General features: G+C 34.4%; 1 protein-coding gene across 1 annotated transcript; it reads right to left on the bottom strand.

Moving 5' to 3' along the window:
• Positions 1–8199: 8199 nt before the first annotated feature.
• LOC125208068 (L-tryptophan--pyruvate aminotransferase 1-like) lies at positions 8200–10881 on the bottom strand. The gene is made up of 5 exons (XM_048107617.1): positions 10664–10881; positions 10205–10511; positions 9356–9642; positions 8716–9017; positions 8200–8626 (listed from the first exon to the last, which is right to left on the bottom strand). Exons 1-5 carry the CDS (start codon positions 10810–10812, stop codon positions 8424–8426), a joined length of 1248 nt encoding a protein of 415 aa, XP_047963574.1. The 5' UTR covers positions 10813–10881; the 3' UTR covers positions 8200–8423.
• Positions 10882–25078: the final 14197 nt, after the last annotated feature.

Here is a 25078-nt window from a genome sequence, read left to right as displayed (position 1 = left end):
TACCACATTATGTCAACAAGGGGGTATAATTGTCTTTTCATTAAATTGTGTTTGAAATAATTTTCTAAAATCCTCTCTAAAACTCTAGCTTCAACATTCAAATCTTCAAATCTTCAACATTCAAATCTTCATATCTTCATATCTTCAACTTTCACATCTTCAAATCTTCATATCTTCAACATTCACATCTTCAAATCTTCAACATTCAAATCTTCAAATCTTCAAATCTTTATATCTTCAAATCTTCAAATTTTCAACATTCAAATGTTCAAATCTTCGAATCTTCAAATCTCTTCAACATTCAAATCTTCAAATCTTCAACATTCATATCTTCAAATTTTCAACATTCAAATATTCAAATCTTCAAATCTTCAACATTCAAATCTTCAACATTCAAATCTTCAAATCTTCAACATTCAAATCTTCAAATCTTCAACATTCAATAAAATAACACTTATAATTCACATATCAATACCGAGAATATCGAATGTCAACAACTCGTATTAAAATGTCAACAACTAACAAATAACACTTACAATTCACATATCAATACCGAGAATATCGAATGTCAACAACACGTATTAAAATGTCAACAACTAAAAAATAACACTTACAATTCACATATCAATACCGAGAATATCGAATGTCAACAACTCGCATTAAAATGTCAACAACTAACAAATAACACTTATAATTCACATATCAATACCGAGAATATCGAATGTCAACAACTCGTATTAAAATGTCAACAACTAAAAAATAACACTTATAATTCGCATATCAACTACGATGTCAACAACAAACATTATTCATGTCAACTACGATGTCAACAACAAACGTTATTTATGTCAACTATTATGTCAACAACAACATTTTACAAATAATTAATGTCAATAAGAGATATTTTCATGTCAACAACAACGTTTTACATATAATTCATGTCAACAACAATGTTTTACATATAATTTATGTCAACAACATTTTTATAAAATTTATGCCAACGACCTATAAAATTTATGTCAACAACAAACGTTATTATATTAACATCTCAAATTAAAATGTCAACAACTAACAAATAACACTTATAATTTACATATTAATAGGCAGAATATCAAATGTCAACAACTCGTATTAAAATAACAGTCTTTCTGCTCGTACACGTACTCATGTGCCGATTTATTCAGCAGCATCACAATGATCGAGTGATTCAGCAGGAATTTCTTCAAAATAACAGCAGGAATTTTCAGTTCTAAACTAAAATTTGAAAAACATTGCTATTTATTAGAACTTCCGATGGTTGAGAAAATCGGAGAAACAACTGAAAAGGGGAAAAATTCCTAATTCACTGGTTAGGAGTATCTAAGATCATAACCACACAAGCAATAATTTCATCGATCGATTGAAAATGCTCAAACACAAAATCAAAATAAAAAAATGAGGAATCATGCGGATGCAAAATTAAACATGAACTCCACATTTGAAATCAATTTCGGCTGGAGAACGTCATCTTATCGCCGGTGGTGGCGGCTTCCTTCTTCAACGCCGTAAATGAACACTTATCTTTTCTCTTATCCTGATTAATTTGCTGCTGCCTACTCTATAGATTGCGGAAACAATATCAATAAACACAAACATATAATTCACATATCAATACCGAGAATATCGAATGTCCACAACTCGTATTAAAATGTCAACAACTAAAAAATAACACTTATAATTCACATATCAATACCGAGAATATGAATGTCAACAACTCATATTAAAATGTCAACAACTACAAAATAACACTTATAATTCACATATCAATACCGAGAATATCAAATGTCAACACTCATATTAAAATGTCAACAACTCGTATAATTCACCAGCATGAAATTAGCACGCCTTTCCTTTTTAATTTACTTTCAATTTTTGTTTGCAGCATTCAATCACAAGAAATATGGAGATTTCAAAAGGAAAACTTTCAATCTGTACAATATTTAATAAAATAAAATAAAAATAAATTGTTAGTATCATTATCTCTTCTTTTTCGATTTTTTACTGGAAAAAAGAGAGCCCATTCCGAATAAACTCACAGTAGAATTTGGGGCAATGTTCAAAACTGGAGTAATCCGAACTCCATTGTTGTACGATCTGCTGCTGCTCTTCCCCAGCGACGGCTTAATGTAATGGTAGAATTGATTATGAAGCCCCGGCGCCGGAGAGCTTCACCGATTAATCGGCGGTTCCCGCACCGAATTATGCTTCTGCTCAGTTCTAACATGATAAATCATACCATACTCAATTCCAACGTTGACCGGAGCCTCTTTCCCAATTTTTGCAGAGTGAAACTCACAATTCACAAACGATTCCATCGAAGCTATAATTGCATACTATATTCATAAATTTACCTGAAAAATCTTCCGAGGAAGGAGATACCATTCCTATTTCACTCTGTACATCTAGATCTGCATCGATTTCCCCTTTCCCCCAATTTCTCTCTGCGAATTCTGTTATCAAAAATGATGGTGACATACAAAAGTGAAGCTCCGGTAGATTTCTGTCCTCCGCCGCGGCCTCTGATCCTTCGCCGCCGCAGCACCGTCGCAGCTCATTGTGGAGCAAAAATACGAAGAAGCTCTGCTGTGATTTCCAGCTTCAATTAATAGAAAATTACCATTCTACCCTTTTCATTATAAAATAATCTAAAAATATTTTTTGTGTGGCAAAATCTGCACCACTCATTTAATGAAAATGAATGGCTGATATTGCATCTCATTTCTCAATTACCCTAAAAAATCTCAATTGATCATGGACCTATATATATATATATATATATATATAGGTTTGTGTTAAAATGACAACACCTCTTAAGGTAACACCATACCATCAATCCTAGCCAATCATTTGTACACATGGACGAATAATCAGCTGCCATGTGGCAATCATAAAAATTGCTCAAGGGTAAATTTTTGCGGACTGCAATATCCAATACGCTAGACTGCAATTTTTCCCGCCTGCAATATCCAATACGCTGGACTGCAATCTATAGATTGCAGTCTAGTGCATTGGATATTGCAGTCTAGCGTTTATAATATTGCAGTCTAGCGTGGTGTCACAGTGTCATTTTAAGACCGAACCACCGAACCCTACCAAATTAGGGCTTTTAGATCTAGTTTTTTATGGATAAGATACAGAAATTTATAAATTATTTTCGCCTTCATCACGAGCCTATTTTAATTCATCCGAAGGTAAATAAGTCATACTAACATGTTACGAAAATTTAACTTCGTTCAAGAATATATTACTTCATTCTAGTAGGTTTTTACTTCATTCCTGTAGGTTTTTACTTCATTCCAGTACGTAAATGTGGTTTCGCCGTCGCGTGCCGTTCTTTCTCTCTACAATATCTATCACCACCGCCATGACGCTAATATTGGTTTAATAAACACATGGAATAATGTAATAAACTATTGGAATGAAGTATGTGTAGAAGCATTTGAAGTCCTACTGGAATGAAGTAAAAATCTTATCCAATGAAGTAATAACGTTCCTGAATGAAGTAATAAACTCACTTGAATAAATTGCATTTTTAAATGTTAATCAAGCAAAAACCCACGTCAATGAATTTGAATGAAACATATGTTGAATCATTTCAAAACCTACTGGAAGCAAGTAAAAACATGTCGTAGTTTCAAGGTATTAGGTACAGAATGAAGTAATAAACCTATACAATGAAGTAAAATGGGCTAGTAATGAAGCAGAAAATTTTTTCACAGAAGCACATCTCATCAAAAAAACTAGATCTAATGGCCCAGATTTGGTCTCTAGTTCGGTCTTTAAAATTGGTTCGACATTGATCACAACTCTCTCTCTCTCTCTCTCTATATATATATATATATGATTGTGTTAAAATGACAACACCTCTTAAAGTAACACCATACCACCATTCCTAGCCAATCATTTGTACATGTGGATGAATAATAAGCTGCCATGTGGCAATCATAAAAATTGCTCAAGGGTAAATTTTCACGGACTGCAATATCCAATACACTAGACTGCAACTTTTCCCGACTGCAATATCCAATACGCTAGACTGCAATCTATAGATTGCAGTCTAGCGTTTATACTATTGCAGTCTAGCATATATAATATTGCAGTCTAGCGTGGTGTCACATTGTCATTTTAAGAGTGTTGTCATTTTAACGCACCAATTTGTTTCAATTTCATCAATCATTTTTTAGATAATGTTTTTAATACTATATAGGAGTATAATAAAAATTATAGGAGTACAACTTATTATTGAGGCAAAGGTAATAAGTCATCTTCATGAATCATGATTACACCGTTGTTGAAGTGAAGTTCCAATCTTGGTACGTATTTAAAAATATTGAGGTAGCTTAAAAAAATTGGGATCATTTTACTATAATTATAAAATATTAGAAATAAATTTGATCAAATTTAAAAGTTGGAATAAAAATGATAAGATCAAAATGTTAGTAATAAATTCCATCATCAACCCAATATCATAATATTACACCTTCAAAATTACGATGATGGTGAAAGAAATTAGAAGTTCATATTGAATTCAAGAATTTATTGAAAATTAATTGTACTATAAGTATTTACTGAAAAAGTCAAATTAAAGGAGAAAAGGAGAGAGAGGGGCTATCGCTAAATTAAAAAAGAGTGTGATGTGCCAAAACAATTAATTAGTGGTGTATGCAGAAAAAAACTTGTATAGGGACTATATTTTCCATAAATTTTTGAAAGTATATATTTTTGAGTAAATTAGATGAATGATAAGGGCATTTACATAATTAATTACATTAAATTTAAATAAATTAAATATTTTTATAAAAGAAAATATTAAAAAAAAAAAATACTCCGTATAGTTCATTAGGGGCTTATGCTTCCACATGAATCCACCCATGATAGCAATCTATTACTACTAATATTAATTCGAGCTTAATAAAAGACGAACAATAGATTTAAATGACATACTATAACAATAAATCATACAACCTCCCATATACAAGTATATAACGGGGGTGGATCCCCTATTGTGTCTAACGGGGTTTGAATTTCCTGTTGTGGCAGATAGCACAACATCCATGCTGTTCCAAACAACCTATTTATTCTATTTCTAAATTATAATATTAAAATATTAATTTTTTTTATTTTAAAATAATTTGATGTGTGTGTATAGTTAGCAACCCCTACTGTACACACCAGATGATCCTTGTCCGTATAACTGCTGTGGAGATGCCAATAGCTAGCTAGCAAGCTAGCTATAGTAGTATGTGTATATAGGATTGCAATTTCAACCCTGCAAAAAACTATGATCACTTATGTATACCGTGTCTTTAATTTTGCACAAACTTATTTAATGGATGAGTTATCAAATGATAGGAGTACTACATTAGTACTTTGTAAATGATATCATTTTGAATTTTAAAAACCTTTCTAAATTATTTTGTTGTGTAGTAGTTCCTCCGTGCGTCCACGATTAACTGACATTAATTTTCTTTTTCATTCGTCCACAATTAATTGACACCCTTACTTTTTATAATTTTTGATAATGGACCTCACATTTCATAACTTATCATACTCATATTTTATTATAAAATTAATATGTACGTAAAAGTAAGATCCACTTTTCACCACATTTCTTAAAATTCAAGCCAAGTTAAACGGACTCAATTAATCATGGACGGAGGGAGTAGTATTTTAATGTCAAACTTTTGTGCCATCAACTCATTCTGTATATAAAAATATACTCTATACTAAAACAAAAAAAATCACTAATTTTCCTATTAAAAAGGGGTTAATAAAACAGGTAACTCAAAGTCCAACACAACCAAATTTTACATACATGCAAAATCCCAGAAAATGAATGAAAATGAGAAAGATAAACAACACCCCATGGGAAATTATATCAACAACACTAGCTACTACATGCCATTAGTTCCAAAATAAAATAAAAAATGATACAAAGAAAAAGCTATAGATTTGAGGATCAACAAAGAAAGTCGAACACTAGGCGCCCTCAACACGGCGAATAAAAATGGATTCGAGATCAGGGGGGCAGAAAAACTCCCTAGGTTGAGAGCAGTGGCATCTCACGGCCACCGCCTTCCGCTTCTTTGGCGCCGGAGGGCACGTCAGGCTGCTCGGAATTCTTGATTTAGCACTTGTCGGAGTAGTTGAAATGTAACCATCTTTTTCACCGTCACAGCTTCTCTCCATTGGTTTCGTCAGAATTGGCTTCATTGGGCTTGGCAACTCAGGATTTTCACAAGCACCCATTTGTTATTAGTACTTCCATCAAGATTCTCGAGAGATGTATAAATACAAAAATGCCATGCTTCTTTTCTTTTTTCTATGTTTATTTTTTCGAATGGTAGGGAAGAAGGAATAGATTCTCAAGAAACTTGAAGGGAAAATTTTGATAAGAAAGGGATGCAAAAGAAATCGATAAAAAGCAATGTGTTTTCTTCTTTTTTTTTTTGCCTAGCTCGTTGACAATATCGTTGGAACTTAAAAGAGACAATATTGTTATGTGTATTTATATTTGTCCAAGGAAATGGAAAGTATTTAATTAAGTATAGTATTAAAAAAAGAAGAACCCGAGAAAATCGTGAACTAAGCAAGAGTAGCTTAAAGGCTAGGGAAAAGAAGGGGTGCAGCTCGTGAGATTTCCTGATTAGGGCACAGAGTTATTATTGACATAATTGACTTGGATAAATATATGCATGTATCAAAGCAGTGCTTCTGATATATTTTGAATTTCTACCATTAATGCATGGGATGGGTAAAATATTAATTTGAAGTCTTTGTTATATTAATATATAGTTGACGTGTGACACGAGTGCCTTTTTTTAATCTTTTTAAAAAAAAATAAAAGAAAAAAAAGACCCTCACTTTATAAATCAATTGGTGCTTTTTTATGCTCATTGATCTTTACGCTTCTTCCAAGCATGTAAACTGGAATTCTTGCTTTCAGAGAAAGAAAAAGGTTATACACAGCTCCACCCAGGCCTTTAATTATATGCCAGAAATTTGTAAATTCACGATTACTTTGATAATCCCAATCTATATTATAGTACTGCTATGTTCTTATATAGTATCCTAAATAAACAATAAAATCTATCGATAGTGAATGCACTTAAGATAGTTTCTGCATTAGTAATTTAAGTATGATAGTCCACAAAACAAGGATCGATGGCCCTAATAAATTCGTGATATCAATCGTAACAATGATGCGAGTTCATATACAAAAAAGGTGGCAAAGGAATAAAAGCAAATTAGTATGAGATTCTACATGAACTAGCAAGTCCTTTATGGGTAGGGTAATGCTATTTCCTACTTTTAGCTTTCCTACGGTTCCTCCTTCCAAATACTATGCCATTTTTGAGGCTCACAGATAGTATAAAGTTACATGATCTTTGTTCTTTAATGCCATCTACAATTAAGGGTCAAATTATAGGTCATAATTTAGCCACAATTTCATTTTTCCATTACCACATCAGCAAATCTCATTTCAGCTACTAGTTCGGCAATATATAACACAAACTATTGTTTCAACTACAACTCAAAAAATTCCAAAAATTAAAAATAAAGAGCTAAAAATAATAAAACTACTTGATTAAAATTTGAACAAGTACATTAATTGAAACCAAAAATTAGACGATGTAGTTGAAAACATTAGACGATGACACAATAGTTTAATACTCTGATAATTTAATACATCATCAATGATCGATTGCTTAAGCAAGCATTAGACAATGACGAAATTAAAGCTTGTTTAAAATCTGTATAAGCTCTTTTTGATATGGTACAAGGTAGAGTGTGTGGGTATTTATGGCCTATTTACTGTGCCCAATCTCAATGGGCCTATCAATCTAAACTCTAAAGCCCAACCTGCCCTCGGCTGCCCCGCCTCAAGCTACCGCATGCGAGCAGTTGCTATTCGGGTAAGAGAAAGCATGGCGCTACCAGCTTAAAGGTGCAAGAAACAGTGTGTTTAACTTTAATAATTCTATCTAAATGTGTCATTTAGTTTGAAATTATGTTGTTTTGTTTGTCGCATCGTTCTCGATTTGTCATTCGGATACAGTTATGATTTCATGGAAAATTTTAGAGAAATATGAATTTTGTGATTTACTCAATAATCAATGTAATACGGTCCAGAATTGGCCTAAAGTTCGGGACAAGACAAAAAGAAAAAGCAATTTGTATATGTTGTTCACCACAATGCCGAGGCAGGCGCTGGGTGCCAAAAAAGAACTAGTCCATTCAATGTAACACATGAAATTTCTGCAATGCCAAGTGGAGGGAATAAAATAAATAGAGATTAGAAAATGTGTCAAATAAAATGGGAACATCCCAAAAAAGGAAAAATGTGTGTGTAAAAATAATTAAAATGTTGAAAGCTGGTGTAGTTAATTCTGATTTCCATTAGCAGTGGGTTGAATAGTTGAGAGCCTGTGCAGAAAGAGATCAAAGTCCTCATCCCTACTCAACATGCTGATTCTCACATAATCTGCTTCACACCCGAATCGCCTTCCGCTTCTTGTTCCGATTTTATGCTCTCTAAGCAGCCGCTCCCCATCTATCCCCTCTTTGCATTTCATCCATGCAAATGCTGTCAACAGACATAAAAACATGAAAGCTGCAACCAATGTTTACATGCATTGATTGATTGACTAATACTCCTATTATAGTTACCCTTACCAGGATATGTTTCAACGACTTCTCTCCTGAAATTGCAGTAGTTGGCTGGGAATTTGGGGAGGCTGAAGAGTTGATTCTTGGTGACCACGTCTCTCAATCTCTTCCACCTATCCGCCAATGTGCATTGGCTGTAGTCGAAGAAATTCTCCACGTCGCAAGGCTTCCGTTTCTGGCAGCTCAGGGAGATCAACTCCATCACGCTTGCACTTCTCAGCTGCGCTTCCTTGGACACTCCGATCGTGTTCATCTCAATGAATTTCACCATCTTCCTCGCCACATTCTCATCTCGAACAACTGCCCATCTTCACATACATCAACAACCAAACAAAACATTACTAAATACTAAGGACTCATCAGACTTAAAACGTGTGTTCTTAGTCTCATTTTTCCATTTTGGTCCGCCCGTCAATAAGAGTCTCATTTCACTTTTACTATAAATGGTAAGTAGGTCTCACGTTCCGTTAATCCTTTCCACTCACCTATAAAACTAATTCTACTAGGAGTATTTTTTTTTATCAACTTTTCTTTATTATTTTTAAACCCGCACCGAACTCAAATGAGACTCTTATTCTCGGAGGAGTATATTTTGTTTTATCTTATCTTTCCTATCAAACGACCCCTTAACAGTATAAACAAGTACCCGATTCTGGATCCTGCGTGGCCGGTGCATTTGGAAGCAGTGAAGAGCATGAGGTCGTGATCAGCAGCGGATGTGATGGCTGTGTATTGAGGCCAGTAGTAAGCGAGGTCGTGAACAAGCATGCCTAATTCGCCTCGGTTCATCACCGTCGCCTCTCTGGTGGAGCCATCGGGATTGTTGGGGGATGTCACGAATTCAATGTAGGGTACGTCCTTGTCGAAGCACCGTGCATCGCCGGACCATTTGAATAGCCCCGTCCGCAGAAACTCGATCATCTCTGGATACGACTATATACACCATCAATACAGAAAGATTATTTTGCATAATGCCCACATGTCCAAATAAGGACACACATGTACATGTTAAGTTGTTTTGTATATATATGTCCATTACTAATTTGTCATGTTACGAGATCTTGAGCATTAAACCAACAAAAGTCTCAGCTGGAGACAAGGGTTGTCGCACGACACTGCTACTTCCTATTGTTTTATTTCTATGACAAAGTTGACTTGAGTAGTTTTCATTTATTTATATTCACTAGATCTATCCAATCTTAAATTTGTTAGATTGGTCCGATCTTATTCATTGAAGCATATGTAGAGATATTTCAATTCTTATGATAAAATCTAATGTGGTATCTAAGCATGTCTCATGTTCCAATTAATACTCCATTAACGAAGGACTCACGATACTAAGATATTCACATATGACTTGTTTCACGTAGAAAATATGAAGTAGAAAAAATACTCCTAATCACCGATTATTTTAGATTAAAGCTGTTCTACTTCGTGTATCAAATATGCTTTAGTGAAACTAGAATGCATCTAACAAAATGAATTGAGTAGTTACCGAATAGTAGGGGGCAGCGGAGATGACGTCGACCGGATTGGGGATGTCTAGGGTGTACGCGAGGGCGTAGAGGGCAGCTAGAATCAGCTGACTCGATCCCGTTCCAACGACGATGTGCTTGCCGTCGACAACTGCGTTTCCGGCGACTTTATGCAGCTTCCTGATCTCATCCTCGAGTTTTTTCTCCATGAACCAGCACAGAGTTTTGCCGTCACCGAAGTAACTCAGAGATTGGAATCCAGACATAGTCACACTGCACCTTTGCCCAGCTTTCTTCCAATATTCCTCGTACATTGTCGGATCGCCACTGCCAAATTTTTTTAAAAAAAAGATAAAAAATAATTTACATTGACATAAAAAGTGCAACTTTTTTTAGATAGCGATTGTGTTCTTTGTTTCGTAGATAAAAAAAAAAAAAAAAAAAAAAAAAAGTGAGAGTGAGAGTGAGAGAGGAAGTACTGGTCCAGAGAGACGATGGGTTGAGGGTGATGATGATGTGGCGCGATGCCATTGGTTCGGACGTGGTTGGGCGTGGAGCCGTTACTGTCTGGGGCTTGATTATCAGAACAAGGGCTTTTGGTGACGATGACCTCGTACGTGCCGCACATTCTTGCTTCAATTTCTTTCCTAAAATTAAACTTGATTTTTTAATCAAACTATAGTTTATGTGGGAAATAACAATATGAGCTGATGTTGCTCGATAGCAGTTATTTGCTCCAGTATTTATAGGGACCTAAACTTTCTACAATACTTTATGGTCAAGATCCTCTATTTTCTACGCATATTGCTTCATCTCTATACGCCACGTGTATTAATGATGTCATTATTTGAATTGCACTTGATATGTGAGTAATTAATTAATGCGATTTTACTAGGAGTATATGATAAAGGAAAAAAAATATCTAAAGTATATAAATGGCATAATACCGAATTCGATTATTAATCGTCGTATAAATCTTTATATGTTAAAAAAAAAATTAAATATAATCATTCCTCATTAGAGAGGGACGTGGCTGTATTAACCCCTCTGAAATTTATTTGGATTAACACAAATACTCACAATCTAGGGAAGTTAAGTAAAATAAGGTATTTAATGTACTTGCACTAATTTCGTTATACTAGTACTATATATTAATATTAATAATGTAGAGTATATATCTTGAATATTCCCATCGGGAAAGAAATTGATTTTGGATCTAGTATACAATAAGCATTTTCACGTTCATTCATAGTCCACGCAAATAATAAACTGAAGTAGATTCTACATTATATTGCCATGTTATGATCTCTTCTAATAAATTATGCAAACTAATTAATTTATGACAATACTTAGAATCGACTAAAAGGTTGCAAGATTAATTTAAATTTCATTACTAACAAAAATCTGCGTTAAAATTCAAATCACTTTTTTTAAATATCACAATATTAACATAAAATTACCTTAGATATTTTCAAAATTAATGGGGCTCATAGGCCATAGCCCGTAGCTCAGCCAGTGGTCCAATGCAAATACTTAATTTTCATTACAAAATTTCAAAATTAGTGGGACTCAAAGTCATAGACCACCATGTAGCTCCGCCTGGTCCAATGCATGCATTTAATTATGGGTTTTGACTCCATCAAAATGAAAAATATGTGGAGAAACTTAAGTCAAACCTTGTAGCATTTCCTATTTTGTTATAAACATACCCAGTCTGTACTTTGTAATTTTAGAATGCGTAAATATTCCTCTATCCGTCGGTAGATATCTCATTTTTCTTTTTTTCCGTCCGTCCGCTAATAAATATTCAATTTTATTTTTACTATATTTAGTAAATGGACCTTAAATTCCACTAACCATTACATTCTCATTTTATTATAAAACCAATATATAAAAGTAAGTCTCACATTCCACTAACTTTTCTATTCACTTTATTTTATAAAGTCAAACAATTTCTTAAACTCGTGCCGGTCAAATATGAGACATTTAATGACGGACAGACGGAGTAACATAGTATAGTCCCATTATATTTTATTTATAACTTATCTATTTCGCTACACTACTAATAATGTGGAGCTCGCTCACTCTATACTAACACTTTTTCTCTTTCTTACTCTATTAATTATATATTAAAATATATGTAAATCAAATATTCATATTTTCATTGATAAGGAGGAGTATACAGTAGTACTACATGTTATATCAACAATTAATATGCACATCAGCACACCACATGCATATCCATACTAATCGGAAACATAGGTGCTCCAATCCATCTTTTAACAAACAACTACAGTACTAATTTACATGCATGGCTATTGTCCGGGAATCTTGGCTATAGTGGGCCCTACGAGTCTAGTGAATTTTATTCCACATTATGATTTAATATTACTAAGTATTGTTTGATTTACAAGATTAAATATATATTGTATTTGGTTAATGCAATTAATTTCACAACTTAATCATAAATAAATTATCATATGATAATTAGTCATAGCTAATTAGCCACCCTCTTCAAATAAAATCATCTTATAACTCAATCATATATATTATATTTTAGTATTATTTCAGCTAGAAAACCAAACACTGTCTTAATTTAGTTTTTTAAGCTAGAGCTAAAACGTTTGAGATAAATTAAAATTGTCGACAAGAATATATCATAAACAGTGCATTGTATCTAACAAAGTATCATGAGATTTATATACTCGCCAGCTTTGGTCGGCGCGATTATCGATCGGTTTTACACCCGATCATTAACTGATTAACGTATATCCATTTAAATTTAGTTGTTATGATTGAGTTTAATGACACCATTTTAAGAAGATGTCACACACTCAGCAATAGTTACCAAACATGATGTCAAATATTGCTAGTCAAACGATAACTGATAAATTTAATTTGACACTTGTCGACACACCCTAATTTTTATGAAGTTATATGGAGTACTATAGTATAGGCGTGGGATCAATTGCTAACTAATTAGTAATCTCAAACTAAGATTAAATTTTAGCCATTAGATTAGAAGATCTAGGGTTGAAATAATGCCACATGAATTATATTTTTAATTAAAAAAATTAATAAATAAAATTAGAGGGTATTAATGTCAATTCTCTCTCATTAAAATCATCTTAAAACTTTAAATTTACGTAACTCGCTTGATTTAAATTATTTTTTCGCAAAAAATATATCAAATTAAAGATAATTTTATAAGATTCCAACGAGATCTCAATTGCATATGTTCCGACGACGTTCAGATGATGAAATTTGATATTTTTTATTTTAGTTTTCGTAAATGTTGATAACCAGATTTTTATCAACAAATACATCAAAAAACCTCAATAAAACCATGTAAAAATCTCAATAAATATGTGTTTTTCTTGTACTAGTGTTGATATTTTTATGTGATATTGTTGATATTTGTAATACACTATATTGATATAAAAAAACATTCACGAAAATGATCATATGATAACATAATGACGATATTACCTTTTTGTTGATATTTTGTTTACTATTTATTGAGATTCGTAAGATTTAATCTCATCAACTCATTTTAAAATATAAAGATGGAAATTTGATCTTGATTTTAAATTAAAGTACTATAAGCATTAGAATATGACCAACTCTAGAAATTAGACGAATATTGAAACAGAGTTCCAAATCAAGTAAATATTCCAAATCGCACAAGTTTCGGAATAAAAGAAACATTAGTAGTCTCTTGGTATAATGTTGTTCGGTTTATGTGTATCAATGATGAAATGGACTATTGCTACATTCGAACCAGAACATCATTTTGTATGATTAATAATGCAGATGCTAATTAGATACTCCATATACTTAAAAAAAATTGAAACGAGCAGACATGAAAACATGACTGTATTAATGCGGATTGAAGAAGATGAATGGCATGTGCAAGCCATAATTACACATGTCCATGTGCAAAGTAATCCAATACATGTTGTCATGACCATGAGTGTCATAAAATTTCACTAAAGCGACAAATAACTTGGAAGCTTTTCCAAAAAAAAAAAAAAATTAATTATTTTTTGGACAAATTATATTTGTGGCATTATAAATTTCATAACGAATACTTATAATAGTTTGTGTAGGTAGCCGACTAATAAGTTATAAGAACACAACAAAACTTTGGTTTATGTTTTGTTCTTGGACATCAACAAGACGTGTGCCCTTTGCGAGGAGCATGACGAGACAGCCGACCACCTCTTCTTTCGGTGCTCAGAGACCAAAAAAGTTTGGAATGACATTAGGGAATGGCTCTCCCTGTGGAGGAACATCTCAACCATCCGGAGTGCGATTAAGTGGACGGCTCGGCACCGCACTGGCTCGGCCATCCTCAAGAAGGCAAGAAGGATTGCCATCATGGCAACGGTCTATGGCATTTGGAAAGCAAGGAATGCTCACATCTTTGATGGAACAAAGTTCAACGTGGCCGGGACTATACTGCTCATCAAGTCCTCCACGTACACCATCCTCTACTCCCTGTATCCCGATGATCAAGTCATTCAGCACCTCCCGGACACAAGGACGTAGACTTTGCACCGCGTGTTTGAGCACTGGGCTCGGCATCAGGCTTCTGGATTGCCTTTTGGTTCTCCTCACTTGGGTACTCTTTTTCCTCTTGGGGTCTTTTTTCCTTCGGGTTTTTGGCATCAAGAGGTTTTAACGAGGCCCGCCCATCCTGGGTTGTGAGGGGGACCAGTCTTCATATCATGAGGCAGCTTCCTTTGTGTTATCTTCTCATAGGGTTCATTTCCCTGTGTAGTTTTATCGCTTTTGAGGGTTAACCGGGCTTGTCCGGTTTCCGTCACCTTGGGTATGCCCAAGCAGATGATTGTAAACACTTTATTTTCATCTATTCATTTGATTTATTTATCAAAAAAAAAAGAACACAACAAAACAATACTATACATGTTGTATTATAGTATACAATACAGACTACTATTTCAAGGCTCGTTTGATTTGTGTCGGGTTAAGCCATGTTACGGCCCATTTACATTTTTCGAATTAAAAAAACACGTTAACATAGATACACAATTCATTATAACATTGAATTTACGTCATGTTAGTATTTACATATTATATGTAATTATGATTTTTTTTTTATAATTCTGATAAAATTATCTGTAATTTATATTTATTTTTTGAAAAAATAATTCAAATTGAGAGATCTATATAAAAAATTGTTTGAAATATTTTAGGATTGTTATCTGTCATTTGCCCTTATATTATTAAAAAATCTCCTACATTAATTTATAACAATTAAATCAACATCATTATAAGTCAAATTGAACACTTATTAATTATAACAGCTCCTAAGCAAAAGACAATAATAATCTTATTGTAACATATTGATTCATTTAAATAATACTCGTAAGTACTAGTACTTAATTCCTTTCAGATTTGAGTACGAAGTTAGTGCATGCCAGCCCAACTTGACCGGTTTAATTGGGCCAAAAAACCAATGAGGAACCTATTTATAAATGGGCTGTAATTCAAAGGCCCATTACATTGCCAGTACACTATGCATTGATTTTCTCTTATTCGACCCCATATCTAGTCTATAAAGCTGTAGATTATATTAACAGAAATACTTAAAAGTATTTCGTACGTGTACGAAATGTTGGATTTTTTTTAATATACTATGCTCATATTTATTATACAATTGATTAAATTTTCGGAGGGGTATGAATTGGCGCATGCACACTATATCTAAGCTGTGACTATCAACTGGCATCTTATATATGGGTATCTTGATAGCCTAAGTTGGAAAATCCAAGAGAATAAACAAATTTAGAAAATAAACCAAACTATGAAGTAAAGTTTTTTTCGATTTTTAACTTTTTAAAAATCAGCACATGTTTGATACACCACTAGAAGAATGAGATATCCCTTGTGTAGACATTATTGCCCTTAATCTTTTCCATTTTTATCAAATTAGTGTTAATCCTCGTGCTATGCACGGACCAAATATTTTTCGGCTAATAAACACAAATTGTAAACAATAAAATTTTTTCATGATTATATATACTTTATGAAAAAAAAAATGATCCTACAGTCCTACTCTAAAAATTAGATTTTCTATTTTAAACAAAATTTAATACATTGATTTGTGAGAAGAAACCAAAATTGCTCACACAACTTAGATCAAAAGGAGTGGGAGGTGAGAAATGAAGATAAACTATTTTTATGAAGTGGTAAATAATAAAAAAAAAAAAACAAAAAAAGAAATAGAAAACCGTAGTCCGGGCTATATCCACAATGATGGATTATAGTTCGGACTATACATAGGGCAAGTGTATGGTGCGAGGCTTAGAAGGCCATCCGCAATGGCGGACTATAGCCCGAACTATGCAAAGTCCGGGCAATAGTCCGCCCCATTGCATGCATGCATACTTCGGGCTATTTTCCTCTCCATTGCTGATGCCCTAACTATTTAGATTTTCAAATATATTTCATTTTATCCAAAAGTCTCTAAGATTACATACCACATGGTAAATATCAAAATCTTATCACTAGAATAAATGACCTTAAATAAGGTATTTTATCGAATCATAACATATTAGCAAAAGAAAAAAGATGCAAAGAATCATACACAAAAATAAATTTAATGCGATTGCAAGTAAAATCATCATTTACATTGATATAAAATATTAAAGCGAGAATAAATTATTATGCCATCAGACAATAATAATCAATGACGGACCCAGAAAGTGAAACTCGTGGGGTCGAATATAAACAAGATATAGTTAATAGTACTATATGTATATAATTAAAATATTTATTTTAAAATGTAATATTTATTTATTTTTTAAAATATTAGCACTTCACTACTAGTACAATATAAGCAGCAGTGTAGCACTATCGTTTATTATACAAAAATAATCCATTAGTACAATATCCATACCTTATAATGAACATATCGCAAATTTTTTATAATTTTTAGTATATTTCAAAAAGGAAATTTTTAGTATAATTTTAAACAGTCTTCTTCTCCAAAACCTTCTTCCATGCTATTATTATTAATTTTCTTTCTCCAAAACAATTTTTGCTGCTACAAATTCAAATTTTAGCGTGTTGTTCTTTCTCCATTTTTCTAATCCCTTAGATTGTATATGTAACGCCCCGCTTTTTCGAACCCTAATTTTAGTGACGTGGAAATTTTTTTTGCATTAAATGCTTTTAATGCTATGATATATGTGAAATTAAATGATGAATGATTTATTGCAATATTCTTTGTGACATATGAATGATTTATTGCAATATTCTTTGTGACCTAATTGCGGTATGGAATTGAGTTTGAGTTGAATAGTCAAACGTGTTGAATATGTGACGTGGCTATTGAATAGTCAATATTGTGGAAAATATGACGTGGCCGTGGAATGGTCAAAGTCGTTGGATAATGTGAAGAGGAGGTGGAAATTCGAATATGCGAATATTTTGTTGTGGGAAGAAATAATATTTGTGGTGAATTATTTTCCTTAGGGATGAGTGAGAATTAAATAGGAGCATTTCCTTAAGTATGTGGAATTTTCGACCCCTCCTATTTATTGGAAAGAAATCCTATTTTTCTTGGATTTAATTATTGCTTGGGATAATTATCCAAATTAAATCCAAAGTCCGATTATTCCTTATTAATTGGTGAAATTTTCGGCCCCTATATTGTCTCTAGGGGGATTTTCGAAAATCCCTTGTGATATGGGAGAAGGGATTATTTTTATTATATTATTTGATCCCTTGTTTATTCTCTTCCATAAATAAATTCAAATATCCTAGCATATCTTGCCAAATCTAAGAAGATCTTAACATATCCTAATTTAATTAGGATTTTTAATTAAATCCCTTTGAAAGGGTCAAACTACACGCCTAGTTCCTTTTATTTTGGGGGAGATTTTTATTATTTTCTTGCTCCGTGATATTTTATTCTACTCCGTGAAATATTCAAATAAAATCATAGGCTAATTTAATAGCCTAGAATTCGAATTCCCTATTATTACTCTTCAAATTTTCGGCCTCTACAACTAACAAATCTCTCCAAATCTTTTATTATTTAATTGTTGGAGTATATCTTAACCTCTATAAATAGGAGAGAAATCCTAAACCTAATTCATCAGAAAAACCGCCCCCCACTCTCCAAAATCACGCCACTCTTTTTCTTCCCTCTCTATCAAATTTTTCTTCTACTTTCTCCATTAATTCTTCATCTTGTGTGGAGAATTGAAGCTGAAATTCAAGGTTTTGTTGAAGAATCAAGATCCTACTTGTTTCTACCGTTTGTTTTTGCAAGAAAAGGTACTATTATTATTAATCTTTTCTTCCTCTACCAATTAATCGGTGTTCTTGAGTCCACATGCATTTAGATCGAGTGAAAGGGGAAATTAATCGGTGAATTTGGATGCATGTGTGTGTATGACCGTGTGTGTGTGTGCACGCCTCGGTAGGCGTGCACATGTATGTTGTGTGTGTGGGAAACACTCATGCGTAGCACGATTTGATGATAAATCTGGAATTATTGTGTGAATAAAAACGATATGATAATTGTACTTTGATTTTGATTAGTGATTTTGAAAATAATCGATGGGAAAAGGGAAACGTGAGATCATGCATGATTTTAATCCATGATTTGAGACTTATTTGAAATATATGAACTAAAGGTGATAGTTCGCGTTCCCGGTGTGATAACACGAAGAAGTGCATATTTGAAATCGAAGGAAATCGAGGTGGGCTTTATTCTCCAACTCTTTTATGTTGCAAACTTATGAATGTAGAGAGATAAGGGTGGATTGAACTATTATGCCATGCCTATGAATTATTTTGGATATTGTGTGCTTGATGCCTAGATTGTGAGTACGCTCCATTAGGCTAAATGGCTATATAAACGAATTCGGGTCTGAGTAGGGCCGCAAACCCTATCAGGCTAGTGTACACTGGAGATCGGGAGTCGTCCTTGCTAGTCGGCCGGTCTCGTGGGCGAAAGTGTGGCCACACTTCATCGCACCATATGAAATGATGATTGATGAGAAAATGGGAGGTATTATTTGACTGGCCAGTCCATGAAATATTTTGTGATACTCGATGCTTATCTTTAAATAAATGCAAAACTCGAGTTCACTATGGTAAGAGTGGAAAATGTTTTGGCATGAGTCCACTGAGTATGTTTAAAAATACTCAGCCCTGCATGTGTTTTCCCTATGTGCAGGTCGAGCGGCGATGGGCGATCGGTGGTGTTGAGACGAATTAATCGAATAATGGATGGTTGGGATGTTGAGTGTAGTCGTGTCTTCATACATGGCTTCGCTTTCTCTTGGAATGCTTCCGCTGAATATTATTTGACTGGCCAGTCCATGAAATATTTTGTGATACTCGATGCTTATCTTTAAATAAATGCAAAACTCGAGTTCACTATGGTAAGAGTGGCATAACTATAAAATGTTTTGGCATGAGTCCACTGAGTATGTTTAAAAATACTCAGCCCTGCATGTGTTTTCCCTATGTGCAGGTTGAGCGGCGATGGACGATCGGTGGTGTTGAGACGAATTAATCGAATAATGGATGGTTGGGATGTTGAGTGTAGTCTGACTCAACTTATTTTAACACAAATGAGACCCGCAAGTGTACGGGGCTAGTGTAGCAATTAGCAAGCAAGAGTATCGTATCCCACAGAGACTAATTTGTATCAACTTAACTACCACGAACAAACGTTGACTACTATCTAGAAAATCGGAAAAAGTTTGGTTTTGTTCTAACACTACGAAAAGCATATAATGAACAAATAAATAAATAAAAGCAGGTAAACACGGAGTGAAAAGATATATGGAGAAAATTGTAGAACTCAAGGATCCGATGCACAATTCCAAGCTCTTATCCAATCAAATTGTCCTACCTTTTGGTGTCTCTAGAGTTACTAAGTCGACCACAAATATCGATTAAACCCCCTCCCGAGGTGAGAAACCTGTAGATTAAGTGCTAGGATTGAAGTCCCCTTCTAATCCTAAAACCCCTAACTCCAAAAAGCTCGATTAGGTCAAAGACCTCACTCAAAACCTCAACTCTCCCGAGTTTTATTGCATTAAGGTGTGAATTATTCTTATTTCCAGATTAATTATTTCATCTCCCGATTAATCTAATTAATCCTACACAATCAAGTGGTGATCAGGCAATTGAAAGAAATAAACTCAAGAATAATCAAATAACTACAAGAGCAAGGTAAGAACAAAATTAATTGGATAAAAACTATGAAATTAATGCATCATCACCAAGAATTCTACAATATAGTGTTTAGCTACTCATGTTCTTCACAAAAACCATGTTTGAAACAAAGAATTCAATGAAAGACATAAGAGATAGATACTAAGAACTCCTGTGGAACGAATCTATGGAGAGAAGTCTTCAATCTTCCGATTTGGAGTCTTCAATCTTCAATTCTCTCTCTCCGAATGTTCTTGGGGGTGTGTGTGCGGTAAGTGTAGAATAAATTTCGTTCCTCCCAACCCTAGCCTTTTCTTCTCCTTTTTTTCCACTTCAAAAATCGCGTTTTCAGCTTTCAGACGCGTCAAACAGTCGTACCCGGCCGGGTGGAGTTTAATAACAGTAAATACACCCGGCCGGGTGCCCATTTTAGAGGCCTTTCTGGACTCCGCGACAGACCCGGCCGGGTGGAGTTTGTGAACTATAAATTCACCCGGCCGGGTGCCTCCTTTAGGCATCTTCTGCTTCAGACTCTACCCGGCCGGGTAGACTTTAAGTGATGTAAATTCACCCGGCCGGGTGCCCCCTTTAGAGGCCCTGCTGCCTCCTATCTTCAATTGGCCGGATTTTTGTCTCTTTTTTTATCCATTTATCCTATAACACTCAACAAACACATGAAACTCCAAAAGACAGGTTAATTGGCTGGAAATAGACAATTCAAGCATCGAAACTCAACATTAAGCACCTCAGCATACCAATTAAATCGATTAAAACATGAGTTTATCATAGTCGTGTCTTCATACATGGCTTCGCTTTCTCTTGGAATGCTTCCGCTGAATATTATGAAACTATTACCTTTGGTTGTTTTAAACTTATTTTCTTTGAATTGGAATACCTTGGAATACTGCGTTTTGTTGGAGCTACAATAAACCTTTGACTTTTGAGCTTAACTTACGTTAGCTATTAAATCTTGATTCTCGTGAGTACTCGTTGACTTATTGCCTTGATACTTCATTAAATACTTGGTCAAATCTCTTTAAATGAAACCCTAGCCTATGTTCTTGTCGCCTTAAGTTCGCCTAGTTAACAGTCGCCGTATTTATTATACCCTAGAAATGTCGGGCTGTTATAGTATAGTTATAATCTTCCTTTCTCTTCTCTAGTTTTCCAGTTTTATTCGCCTTTTCATTTCTCTTTCAAGTCAGAGCTGCCGTGGGGTCGAAAGTGAAGCTGCCGTGGGATGACGAACAAATAAATGGAATTTCTCCGCGTCACCATGGACCAACGGTGGGGTCGGCCGACCTCGGCCGACCCCACCTCGGTTCGTCATTGATAATAATGAAGCTGCATGTCAACGATTTACATAACAGTAAATTTTATACTAAGTATAAATTTTATGTTTGACGCCTTAGCAAATAAAAAAGTTGCAAAAATCATATACAAAAATAAATTTAATGTGATTTCCCTTATAATAAGCTGAAAATAGATTTAAACTAAGAAATTTCTTACCATTTCAAAATATGATTGGTTTCAAATATAACTATTTTTGTCTATATTAGAATTTTCAAATCAATTTGTTGGATAATATTAACAACATTATATGTATACATCATTTATAACAACTATTCTAATTTTAATATATAAAAATATTACTACAAAACTAGAAAGCAAGATTATCTACGATATATAGTTTTGCATACAAAACTAGAAAGCAAGATTATCTACGATATATAGTTTTGCATACAAAACTAAACTTTACTACTACTCCTGAAGAAATACTATAATACAGTATATTTTATTTTCAATATTTCAACAAATAAATCAACAAATAATTAGTAAAACCCAAAATTTAAGGGTTTACATATACACACAATGAGAACACAGTACTCCATATAGCTTGAATATTAAATATAAATATAAAATATAGTACAAAAGAGTAATGGAGTATAAAATATTAAATAAATTTATATATAAATTTAATTACTCAACTAAAAAGTTATAGTAATTTTTAAGATACATATTTTATAAAATCCCATAAATTAGAAATCATAAAAACTCATGTTTAAAAAATACAATAATAAAAAAGATTAATAAATCAAAGAAGAACCAATATTGAATAACAGTATTATAGTCCATGTTCAAAATTAGGCCTCCACTTCTCTCTCTCTCCCAAATCCGCATAAATCACTTCACCCACCACAACCACCGCCCTGCCTTGCCGGCGCTCCTTCTGCCCTCTTCCCGACACTCTTCCCAGCGCCGCGTCGCCGTCCGCCGCCTTCCTCGCCCCCCGTCCTGTTGAAAATATAGAATCCAATTGAAACAGAAAACCTCCATTGAAGAGGTTGGAGAAACGTAGAAACGGGAGAAAGAAGAGAGAAAAAGAAAAACTTTAATGATTACATTTTTATTAATTAGTGATTACAAAATACAATTCGATGCCTTATATAGGCGGAAAACTAAATGCTAACAATCTAATTAATCCTATCTAATTATACTATTACCTTCGTCTCGGCTAAGATGACATATTGCTTAGCCGGCACGAGATTTTAGGAGTTACTCCCTCCGTCCGCGAATAGGAGTTCTGTTTTTCCATTTTAGTCCGTCCGCGAATAGGAGTCCCGGTTCACTTTTACCATAAATGGCAATAGAGTCTCACATTCACTAACTCATTCCACTCACATTTCATTTAAAACTTATATATACAAGTGAGACCCACATTCCACTATCTTTTTTCCATCCACTTTTCTTAACATTTATTAAAATCCGTGCTACTAAGAAATGAGACTTCTAATGACGGACGGAGGGAGTATTTGTTAAAGTATTTAATTGGAGAGTGAAGGTGGGTGTAAGTATTAAAGTAGAGAGATAAAGAAAGATAGATATTTAAATAGGAGTGAGAAAAAGTGGTTGAGTGTATTAATTGGAGAGAGAAAGTTACTAAAAAAGGAAATGTGACATCTTAGTTGGGCAAACTAAAAAGGAAAACGTGTCATCTTAAGGGGGGGAGGGAGTAATCAGTAATCAACCTGACTAATTAGGTTTTATTTTCAATTTCAACACGTCCCGTTTGCCTCGTCTCTCGCCAGCGCTAGTTCCCCACCGAATCGCCGACACCCCAGCCTGCCTCGCCGGCGCTCGTTCCAACCTTCCTCGCTGGCGCTTGTTCCACCCTACCTCGTAGACACTCCTTCTGCCTGTCTTGGCGTCCACACATCGGCCCCTATCTCGCCGTCAACACCTCGCCGCCTGCCTCTCCGTCCACCGCCCTGCATCGCCGTTCCCTTGCTTCACCAGAGCCGGCCCGGCTGTTTGAAGTACCACTTTCTTCACATCCTCAAGATTCAATTTTTTTTATTGTACTCCCTCTGTCCCTGAAAATTTGTCACCTATTTCCTTTTTCGTTCGTCCCTAAAAATTTGTCACCTTTCACTTTTACCATTTTTGGTAGTGGACCTCATATTCCACTAACTCATTCTCACTCACATTTTATTATAAAACTATTATATAAAAGTAGGACTCACATGCCGCCAACTTTTTCAACTCACTTTCTATTACATTTCTTAAAATCCGTGCCGGATCAAATGGTGACAAATTATGGGGGACGGAAGGAGTAATATGATAGCTGCTGTAAATGCTATAGCAATATTTATAATTGTTAAACTACTTTAGTAAGCTATTGTCTTTCTATTGGATTGGACAACCATTTTGCCCAATAATGATGTTTTGATTCTCAGCCTAAATTTTTTGGGAAAATAAACAGAGTCCTCTATATATTATCCCTGATGCTTTTCCATTACTTTTCAGCAACATGCCTCCTCGGATATAGAAAACTTTTTTGTAAGAGCATTTCATGTATTCTACTTCAGTAAAATTATTTGTTTTATTAATATTTAATTCAATATTTTTCACCCAATAGATACGTTTCCCGCCTAAATGCATCATAGTGGCAGTTTGGTGAATATCCATACAACTGCTACTTTAGATAGTTATAGATACTCATCCCGTTCCATAGTAATGGATGCGTTTCTTTTCGGCACGGAGATTAAGAAAAAATGTTTTAGGTGAGTTAAGTAAAGGGAGAATAAAGTGGAAAATGAAAAAGGTAGAGAGATGAAGAGAGAAAAAAGTAAGAGAGAGTAAAGTAGGTGTGGAAAAATGTGTTAACTTTTACTAAAAAAGAAAACGACTCTTGTAGCAAAAGGTGATGCGGTCACCCCAGCCGCCCCCACACCTCGGCTCGACAGTTTGTGAGGGGGTTCAATCAGGGTACACAACGGCCCGTTAGAGAGGAGGCCTTCAACCCACTGTCCTGACAGGAGCCCATCTCTCAAGGCCTCACACTTGTGCCTGAGAGATGGAAGCTCCCACACGCCAGTAGTGGGATTCGAACCCAGCTCCTTGTAGCAATATCTGCTCCCCCGGAACCAACTGCGCTAAACCCCTGCGGGCGAAAAAAAAAATGACTCTATTACTATGGAACGTACCAAAACGGCAAAATGACTCTATTATTATGGAACGAAGGGAGTATACCACAATGTGCCCTAGTTCTTCAACAATGCAAACACCTTCAATTCTGGGAATAAATCTTCCAAGTATAGGGCTGCACAAAAACAAGAAGCCAATTTTAGTGAGATAAATTCGTGTAAAAAGAAACTGATGTCTAAAAATCGTGAGGTGTGGTGTTG

The sequence above is a fragment of the Salvia hispanica genome, chromosome 6 (assembly GCF_029641045.1).
Source record: "Salvia hispanica isolate PSC_SH4W2 chromosome 6, Shi_PSC_v1, whole genome shotgun sequence".
Lineage (NCBI taxonomy): Eukaryota > Viridiplantae > Streptophyta > Magnoliopsida > Lamiales > Lamiaceae > Salvia > Salvia hispanica.
The sequence above is the reverse complement of the archived record's forward strand: the minus strand, read 5'-3'. Positions and strand labels throughout refer to the sequence as shown.

Bases quoted from the DNA above. Each gene is read 5' to 3' on its own strand.
- LOC125208068 (XM_048107617.1), bottom strand. From the start codon at position 10,812: ATGTGCGGCACGTACGAGGTCATCGTCACCAAAAGCCCTTGTTCTGAT. The intron at 10,512-10,663 runs GTACTTCCTCTC...AAAATTTGGCAG, and splicing joins CCCATCGTCTCTCTGGACCA to TGGCGATCCGACAATGTACG. The intron at 9,018-9,355 runs GTACTTGTTTAT...ATGTATGTGAAG, and splicing joins CACGCAGGATCCAGAATCGG to ATGGGCAGTTGTTCGAGATG.